Source organism: Austrofundulus limnaeus, unplaced genomic scaffold, assembly GCF_001266775.1.
Source record: "Austrofundulus limnaeus strain Quisiro unplaced genomic scaffold, Austrofundulus_limnaeus-1.0 Scaffold484, whole genome shotgun sequence".
NCBI classification, from domain to species: Eukaryota; Metazoa; Chordata; class Actinopteri; order Cyprinodontiformes; family Rivulidae; genus Austrofundulus; species Austrofundulus limnaeus.
The window spans coordinates 259,814-270,167 of record NW_013952886.1 but is presented as its reverse complement, the minus strand read 5'-3'; the positions used below and the strand labels follow the sequence as shown (position 1 = coordinate 270,167).

The 10,354-nt window shown below is 40.0% G+C and overlaps 1 protein-coding gene across 2 annotated transcripts in view; it reads left to right on the top strand.

Annotated features, from left to right (window-relative positions):
* Positions 1 to 10,354, top strand: part of kifc3 (kinesin family member C3) — a 48,104-nt gene that overhangs the window by 17,846 nt on the left and 19,904 nt on the right. For both annotated transcript variants that reach the window (XM_014025551.1, XM_014025550.1), the window contains exon 2: positions 3,021 to 3,141. In XM_014025551.1, coding sequence (XP_013881005.1) covers positions 3,060 to 3,141 — 82 coding nt within the window. In that variant the 5' untranslated portion in view covers positions 3,021 to 3,059. The remainder of the gene's footprint in view (positions 1 to 3,020; positions 3,142 to 10,354) is intronic.

Genomic DNA, 10,354 nt, shown 5'->3' with positions numbered 1-10,354 from the left:
ATTGTGATGCTGTAATTCTGAGTGTTTTATGTGCTGCAGAACAGGAACCTGCTGTAAAACAGCAATTATGCTGAGTCAGGCTTTATTTTTAATAATCTTTTCCTGTTGAATCAATAAATCAATAAATCAAATCAACAGTTGTAACGCTCTGTGTGCTGGTATCAGTGGGTCTGTGGTTTCCCTCTCACAGAAGGTGCAAAATGCTTCTGGTACAAGGAAATTTAATCACATTACACCAGTTTTAAAATCCCTGCAATGGTTACCAATCTGCTTTAAAATGATTTTGTTTTTAAATCATTAAACAGTCCTGGCCTCCCTACCTTTCTGAGCAGTTACATCCACACACCTTACCGATTGTACCTAAAACCAGGTGTAAACTCAGAGATCGGGTTTTTGCAACCGAAGTTATGGAACACCTGCCTTTGCACATTAAACAGGCCTCACAGCTGCTTTTAAATCATCTCTTAAAACACTTTTATCCTCTAGCTTTTGCTACGTCTTAGGATGTCATTTTTCTTTTGTTTTTATTCTTTTTATCTTTTACTGCTGCATGTTTTTACTGTACTTTATTGGTTTTAAATGGTTTTATTGGATCGGACTCCCTTCAGACTTTAGAACGGTTCTTTAACTGGACATGATCTACAGCTTCTCAATAAATCTGTTCGAGCTTTGGACTCAGGAAGGTCCTGCTCATTTTCTTGAAAATGCAAACTTGATTCAGGCTGAGGGTCAACGTTTGTCAATTTTTGGGGAATTTTTCAGAAAGGTCTAAATTTATCTTCAGACTTTCCTCAATGTCTTATTTAAAAGTTTACAGGAAATATTTTCAATAAAATGTATTCAATGGTTTGTCTTTTTATAAACTGTTTTTATATTAAAGAATGAAGAAAGGCTGAATAAGAATCCAGACTTACAGCTGTGCATTTAAAACTGTAGGAGGAAACCAAACATTAATTTGGGTAAATCTTTCTGCAGACGCTCTGTATCTTTGTGCTCCAACACATCGTTGGTGTTTGGACTCGTGGAGATTCTCAGAACTGATTTACGTGAACAACAGAGCGAGTTTTCTGATGGACTCTGTCCAGCAGGTGGCCCTGGTTATGTAACCATTGCTGGGTGTTCCAGTGCATTCTGGGTTGTGTAGTTAATATTTATGTGCTGTATACCTGCAGGTGATTATGATGCATATAAATAAAATTTGTGTTTGACACGTCTGTCTGAAGGACTCTGCAGGACATAGGGAGTGGTTAGTTAGGCCATCAGCTCTCAGGATTAAAGCATTACCTTCATCCAGAGCTGTGATTAGCTGACCGTCATCATGTTTGTAAGATGCTGCGACTGCAGGGGCTCACCTGGTTGTAGGTCAGCAGGTGAGGGTGCAACACAATCTCACTTTCATAAGACAGTTGTGTGAAACGGCTGCACAGACCAGTCTGCCTTTATCTGTTCTCTGCTCGTTCATGAATCACTTCCCGCTCAGACATGAGTGTTCAGAAAGCAGGCGGTGCAGCGACGTCTCCCGTATATCTTTAGCAAGTCAGGATGAGTTAACTCATTTTAATGATCCTCTCTGCGGTTAACTTTGTTTTTTAAATGACTGCAAAGTTGCTGCACATCATCCCGAATTAGCTGAACGGTTAAATGAGCTCAAATAGTTGCATTAAAAAAAAGAAAGGCAAGTCGGTGTAATAAAAACAATGGTGTGAGTGCTGACTCGTGGTGAGACAGATTATATTCAAACTATAATGTGTCTGTGAGAGGGAGCTGTTGGGAGGCTGAAGACATTAAATATTAAATTACTAAATTACTTTACTACATATGGGAAGCTAAAGCTGGATCTGTTAGAGCATCTCCACAGAATGTTTATGGTTCTCATAAGTTCAGATGTAATCACTTATTTCATGCTTCATAAAAACATTTAGATTTTTTTCTTCTTTCTGCTGTCTTTCATTTTATGTGGTGTGTATTTATTTTATTGTATATAGAATTAGTTGTTTTTTAATGAATAAAGTTTCAGTACATAAATAAATAAAAAGCTCAGGACATCATGTGCAGGACAGTGGGCGGGGCTTAAAACGCCCCATAGTGCAACAGATAAGTAGAAAAATGCTTCCGTTTTTGATGCAAGCATGAAATATTTGCACAAGCGCTCACTATAACTAACCGTAAATAAAATATCTGGTTTTCTGTACAAAATTTCTAAATTGGTTGCCACTTTTCAATATGGCCGCCAAGAAACTAATGCATCATTCCTTATTAAAATGATGTCTTCCTGGGTAGAGTTAATTTAATATACCACTGTACATTTACCATTTCAACAAACATGGTGAACAAAACGGCCGCCAGAAAATAGTTTTGTTTGAAAACTCGGCAACTAAAAAGGCTAAAGATGTAAAATTTTTAGTTATGCCTGTATTTTGATGCATTTTTATCTGGCAATAAAAAAAGGAGATGAAAGAGGATCACTTTGAGTTATGGTCATGATGTTAACACTTAGCAACTAACTAGTTAACAAAAAAGAGTTTTTTTAAGAGTTACTTCACACAGTTAGCTGCACAAAGCTGTTCGTGCTAGCCCATGTACAGCCAGACTCAGAGCCACATTTGGCTGTCCAGAATACTTTCCATTGCTCATCAACCTTTGCCCAAACAATCAAATGGACTCTCTCCTGCTGGTTGACAAGTCGTTTTGTAAAACTGTGACTGATGGCCATTTTGAAAAACGGCAGCCATTTTTAAAATTTTGTTTGGACACCCAGACATTTTTTAAAATTGTCTATGGAGAAACTATGTACCAGACTTTATGCTTTCACCATTAATTGAAGTATTTGATTGAAAAAAATATTTTATGTGACTATGGTTACTAAAATACAACATGGCAGCCTCCATAAAACGAGTCCGGCTGGCTTCAAGTCCCAACAAGAGAGGGTAGAGACACATGGTTTAGTATTTTTAATACAACAGCAGTGTTTGAAACAGCCCTGTTTTTATTTGTAAGAATCTGTTTTCTGTTGTTTCCAGCCGGTCCGGCGGTCCAGCGCTCTGCTCAGCCCGGCGGTCATGTTTGGTGCAAGAAAAACCTGGGACATAGGCCACGCCCCCTGCCTGCAGGAGCTCTGGAAGAACGACCTGTCACTGGATGGTAAGTCACAGGGAGGGGAGTGAAAACACCAGCATGGCTGCATTTTTTTCCCCTCCCAGCAGGCAAACAGGTGAGTCACACTGGAGCGAATGAATGGAGCTCAGCAGTAAGACGAAACCTCAGGCAGGACAGGTGAGCCCAAAATGTTACGTTTAGCTGATTTTCTTCTGGTGTTTTCTGCTCGCTGCCCCTGTCAGCTGATTGATTTGCAGCTTAGGTCCCAGGAGAAATGTATCAGCTGAGCAAACACTGGGGTTTTGCTGCTCAGACCTTAGGCAGCTCATAAAACGAAATTTGAAGGCTTCTCTTGATTGACGGGTTGACGTTTGTTTTTGAGCTGTGCCGATTGGAAAGGAAGATTTATGTGACTATTTCCGAATAATTATTTAATAAACAACCCAGCAGTTTCACATGATTCTCATGTAAATCCCCAAAACCAGACTTTCTGAGTGAGTAATCCTGCCAACTGTGAACAGAAACCACTTTCAGGTCCAGTCAGTACAACCAGATTGACACTAAACCATGGTTCGCATTTAAAAACGAATTAAATCGGGTTTTTTTAGAAACTTTACGTTTTTACATGATACAAACCAGCAGTAGGGTAACACACTGAAACACAAACATGACCATGCTGTTAATAGAAGCTACAGAAGCAGGAAGCGGATCGAATCACAGTTCAACAAAGACGACTAATTACTTTGGGTGTTTTCAGATTGATGTTTATACTTCTTAGCTGATTAAAATGTCTCACTGTGTTCAGATTTAGTTCGTTTTACAGTGAGCAGCATCTTCCTCTTATCCGGGGTCAGGTCTCGGGGGCAGCAGCCTAAGCAGAGAGACCCAGACTTCCCTCTCTCCAGCCACTTGGACCAGCTCCTCTGGGGGAATCCCAAGGTGTTCCCAGACCAGCTGAGAAACATAGTCCCTCCAGTGTGTCCTGGGTCTTCTTCTGGGTCTCCTCCCAGTGGGACGTGTCCAGAACACCTCACCAGGGAGGCGTCCAGGAGGCTTCCTAACATGATGCCTGAGCCACCTCAACTGGCTCCTCTCGACGTGGAGGAGCAGCAGCTCTACTCCGAGTCCCTCCTGGATGACTGAGCTTCTCAGCCTATCTCTAAGGGAGAGCCCAGACACCCTGCAGAGGAAACTCATTTTGGCCGCTTGTATCCACGATCTCGTTCTTACTAAGTACTAAGCTCGTGGCCATAGATCAAGAGAAACTTAAACTCCTCCACTTGTGGCAGGACCTTCTCCCCGACTCGGAGAAGACACCCCATCGTTTTCCGGCTCAAGACCATGGTCTCAGATTTGGAGGCACTGATCCTCATCCCGGCCCTTCACACTCGGCTGTGAACCACTCCAGTGAGAGCTGGAGATCAGGATCTGATGAAGCCAACAGGACCACATCATCCACAAAAAGCAGAGATGTGATCCTAAGGTCACCAAAAAGGATCCCCTCAACACCTTGGCTGCTCCTAAAAAWTCTGTCCATAAAAGTTTTGAACAGAATCGGTGACAAAGGACAACCTTGGTGGAGTCCAACTCTCACCAGAAATGAGTCCGACTTACTACCAGCGATGCGGACCAAGCTCTGGCACCGGTCATACAGGGACCTAACAATCCATATCAATGGGCCTGGTACCCCATACTCCTGGAGTACCCCCCCACCCCCCACCCCACAGGACTCCCCGAGGGACATGGTCGAACGCCTTCTCCAAGTCCACAAAACACATGTAAGACTGATTGGTTGAACCCTCCAGGACCTTGCTGAGGGTGTAGAGCTGGTCCAGTGTTCCATGACCAGGACCAAAACCACACTGCTCTTCCTGAATCCAAGATTCGACTATCAGACGGACCCTCCTCTCCAGAACCCCTGACTAGACTTTACCAGGGAGGCTCAGAAGTGTGATCCCCCAATAGTTGGAACACACTTTGCAGTTCCCCCTTTTCAACAGGTTCACAAATCTACCATGGTCAAAGTAAAATGTTTTTTTTTTAACAAAACAATGTAGAAAAACAAATTCATTTTCATCAAAGTAGGAACTAACAGTTGATCTGAGGGAAGGATCAGCTTCGGAGACATTTAGGCTCAGATGTTTTGGACATTTGCAGAAAAGTGACAGTGGACATTGTAATAGAAAAATACTTTTTGTTTTAAGGCAGTACTTCATGACATACTTTAGTGACCCAGTTTTTCATGTTACCCTGTTTATCTGTAGATAGCATGATTTAAAGCCAGAACAAGATTAGCTAATAATCACTCTTAGATATCACTTGTATTTATCTCTGTGTTTTCCCTTGACCCAGCATTCCTTCAAGGATGAAATCTTACTTTATTAGGATGACATACTTGTGTTTGTTAAACAGTATTTGTAGGAGGTCTCAGAGGAGCAAGGGTTAACACAGACCTTTACAGTCGGATGGCTCTGTGTTCATTTCTGAGCTTCTGTTTTAATGCAATAAACAAACTCAGTCGACCATTCTACAGAGAGCCTTTATTCTTTGAATCACATGTTTCTGCTTCTTGGTAGATAAATATTTCCACAACAAACGTGTTGGATAAAGGATGTTAATATTACAATATAGAGGAGGAGAGGAAAACTTAGAGAAGGCTGACAGTGTAGTGGAGACCATTTTAGAGAGCAGCTTGGAAAAAAGTATATCAATAATAATCATCGTGATGTTTGGTGGGATCCATTTCACCGAACACACACACATCTTTGTTCTTGCATCAAATTGAGGACTTTGTATTGACTTACATTCATTTTTGTAACTGCATTTATGCCTAACCCAGACATTTTACTAACCATTACTAGTCTGTTTTTAACCCTAAACATTACTAGTCTGTTCCTAAACCTAACCATTACTAGTCTGTTCCTAAACCTAACTATTACTAGTCTATTCTCAACACTAACAATTACTAGTCTGTTTTTAACCTTAACCATTACCAGTCTGATCCTATCTCTAAGCATTACTAGTCTATTCCTAACCAACTAGTATTCCTAACCCCAACCTGAACCAGAACCTTATTCACACCATGCCTCTAGGACCAGGAAAATGTCCTAATTTTGTTGGTTAAAAACATGACGGTCCTCACTCTGTAGCAGAAATAATTACACACACACACACACACACACACACACACACACACACACACACACCAGTAGATGTTTGTGTTGTTGAACTTGGTGAGGGTAGGTGAATCACTGTCTCTGTTGCAGCTTACAGAAATATTGTCTTAATTTTAAAAGGCTTTCTGATAATAATGTTACTTCCTTGAGGTGAAGCCTTAAATGTTGCAGTAATTTTATTAAAATAAATCAGAACGTGTCGCCTGAATGGGAAGAGTTGGAGCTTGTTTGTTTTAAAGCGGCTAAAAGCTTCAAAAGTTTGCTTCTGTTCGGAGTTTCAGAGGATTGTTGAATCTGGGTTAAGTTTTTTTTTTTCCCCAGAGATGTTTCTGTGAGTTAAGTCTGTTTAATGCTGAGATTTATTTCCTGACAGAGTAAGGATTGTTCTCAGGCCTCGTGCACTCAAACACTCGTGTTGACACACAGAAACGCAGAGTCGGAGCAGGTTAATGTGTCAGCGGCTCTTATCTTGGTTCCTGTGGTGTTCAGGAGGACCGGGCTGTGCTGAGGCTTGATTCAGAGATCAGTTTATAGATCATGTTAAGGTTGTTTGGAGCACATGGCTCCTTCTGAAGATCTTTAAGAAAGAACACATCCATAATGGAGATTAGGTTACTGGTATCTACTTTAAATGGTTAATGGACTGTACTTGTATAGCACCTTTCTATTCAACCAGGATACTGAAAGCACTTTACAACAATCTGTGCCCTCATTAATTCATTCACAAAGCACTTTACTGTCTCTACAAAGCTAATCTGGATAAATCATATAGAGGCTATTTATTCAGTCACAAACTAAAGTTGTCTCAATCTATCATCAAAGAATCATTGTGTTTGTTGGATAAAGACAGGCTCTGTTTTATTATACTAACAATCTGGAAGTATTGATGTTCTTTTAGTGTTGTTGTTGTTGTTGTTATTGTTGTTGTTATTATTATTCTGTTTCCAACATAATTTATCTATCTATTTATCCATCTATTCTCTATCTATTATTATTATTATTATTATTATTATTATTATTATTATTGTTGTTGTTGTTGTTGTTGTTGTTGTTGTTGTTGTTGTTGTTGTTGTTATTATGTTAGTTTTAACTTATGTATATAACTTGTTCCTTTCACTTTCTCTCTGCCCTCTTCAACTTTTTTGCGTCTTTCATATATTTCTGCTGGTTTCACTTTTTATCATCACATTTCTGCATTTTTCAGCTGTTTTCTGTCCTTTGAAGCTTCTTGTTTTGACAGTTTGGGTTCCAACTCAACTGTTTAAATTCAGCAACACTTATGGTTCATTTTAGTTTAGTTTAAAATGTTTCACCTAAACTATTCAGCAATAAGCCTTCATGTATTTTCTGCAGGAAATGCTAATTATTCTAAGTTAAATGTTAAATGTAGTAATTATAAGTTAAATCGGGGCATAGTTCAGGTAGCTTTAATAAAAGGACACACATTTTGGTTACATAACTAGTTTCAAACACACAATTCTTTTACACAATTCAATAAAATATAACATTTTGTAATATTTTTATTTAAACTTTATATACAGCTGTAGCCAAAAAAAATGAATAATGTGAAAAAGATAAATTTTGTCAGTCATTTCCTAAAGTGAAAGTTCTATATAACACCGATTTATCACACAGTGTTGATTATGACTTACAAATACTGAAAAACCAAAATTCACTGTCTCAAAATGATATTACATAAGATTTATAAAAATACATTGTTTCACTTTCTAAATAAACAAACAAAATCCATTTTTCATGATTTTCTGATGAGCTGCTCCTGTGATTGGCTCGTTTCACAGCAGACATTTTGACCGACAGAAACAGGAAGTTTCAGCAGCATTAACAGTCTCATATCTGAAATGTGTGGATTTTTAAAAATCATTTCTTTGAAGAGCAGCTTTGTGTATAAATGAATGTTCTTTTTAAACGTTTGTTTTTAAAATGATTATTTTTTTGAGTGGATGATAAAGAATCATTCTGATGCAGTTGTTGCTGCAGACTGAAGGCCTTGTTGTCAAAGACAGATTAACTGAACGCTGGAGGCTTCGGTGGGGGGAGGGGCAGCTGGGCTGAAATATTTAACTGTTGGGGGGGGGGGTTGAAGGTGGGGCTACAGGAGGTGTGATGCTGTTGCCAGGGAAACTGGGTGGAAGCTGTGTCTGCGGGACGTGGTGTTTGTGGAGCTGCAGCGCTGAAGATGCAGCGATGATGATGATTCTGCAGGGAGGTAAGGGATGGATGGATGGATGGATGGATGGATGGATGGATGGATGGATGGATGGATGGATGGATGGATGCTGCAGACATGTTGAACACACAGCTCTGGTGTAACCTGATGCAGAGGCTCGTCTTCCTGCTGCTGACCTGAAGCGGAGCAGACTGTGGGCTCTCAGCAGGCTGCAGAGCGAAGCGCCATCTTTGGCCCGTTTTTTTTTTCTCTCTCTTTTTTTTCCCATCTAATCCTTTTGTCTGCACATTTTTCTCTGCAGTCACATGATCCGCATCATTTTTGGGACAGATTACCGTTCCCAGTAGTGCCGACTGTGCAGAGAAACCGTTCAGGGTGTCTGGTGTCTTGGCAGCAGGTGTGGGCGGAGCTTCTGTCAGGTATTTTTAGTCTGCTGTGGAGTTTGTTAGAAGTAGGTTAGAGTGTGTTGCTCCCATTGGTGCGGAGATGAAACGTGTGTGTTGTTGACTGTCTGGTGGGGGGGTGGGGTATCTGATTGGTAATTTCTGAGCCGGTCAGGAGCAGCAGATCACACAGAAACAGCAAATTCATTCAGATTGTTTGAAACGCAGTCACTTACTGTTGCATATACTGCTTATTTATTTATTTATTTATTTATTTATTTATTTATTTACTTACTTATTTACTTACTTATTGATCCCCACAAGTCTTTCCCATGTTAGAAACTGTTCTGTTCTCGAGCAAAACTCTCGGTTTGATAAATGACATCATGTGACGAGGGGCGACAGCAACAAGGTTTCAGGATCAGCTCCTGGCCTGAGGCTTTTCTGATTTAATTATGTTCGACCCATGCAGGCGTGGGTTTTCTCCAGGTTCTCCACTTGTAAACCAAAAACTAGATGTCCTGTTAATCGTAACTGTAAAATGTGAGAGCGGTGAGAGTTGGTGTTTTTAAATCTCACCTTTTTAAAGTCCAGCTTGAGAGTTGAGTTAGTTTTTATGGTTTGTCATGTTTGATTTGTTCATATGAGCTTATTCTGATTTTATTAGTTGTAAAATGTGAAGCACTTTAGCCAGCAGTGGTTGTTTTAAATGTGCTTTAAAAATAAAGTGTGGAAGGTTGTTTGTCTCTGTGTCCCTGTGATGGACCAGAGGTCCAGGTCCAGGTCCAGGTCCAGGGTGGACCCCGCACCTCGCTCGTTGACAGCTGCAGATAGAAACCAGCTCTCTGTGGCTTTGAAAGAAAGGCTGCAGGTATAAAAACAGACTTTAAAACAGAGTCTGTGTACTTTGAACCACTCTGTAATTCTTATTCAACTAGTCCAAAAGGTTGGGTGTTAACGTCTGCAGTGTGTTTTCAGTGTCACAATGACTCTGATGTTTCTGGGTTTGTATAACAGTAACATTAACAGCTCTAAACATGAACTTCTCTGCAGTTGTTTTGTCTGTTTTTAGAGTTTTGTTTAAACTAGCCTTAAACGCCCCATTATTTTATATATTTTATATAATTTAATGAGTCCACCCCAGATTACAAAATGAACTGTAACATCTGCTGTATATTTGTTTTAAGAACTTTTGCCACAAACTGAGCCTCCTGACTTCTCTCGTTAGGTTTCGTCTGAGGTTTGTTTTCAGTTACGACTCAGTTTCTGCCTCTTTACATATTGTTTCTCTTGCTCATTTTCTGAAGCCAGTTGCCATTAACGTAGGAATCAAAATGGACGCTGGTCTTAAACTTGACAGTCAGAAAAAGGCAGTTTCTTTCAGCTGAGGCAGCTGACGTAAATGAGACCAGTTCTCCCACAGCATCCGTTTAAAACACATCACTGTACAGCTCTTTCATTGTCTGATGCCTTGACTTTTCAGAATTATGTTTTGTATAGTGGTATTAATT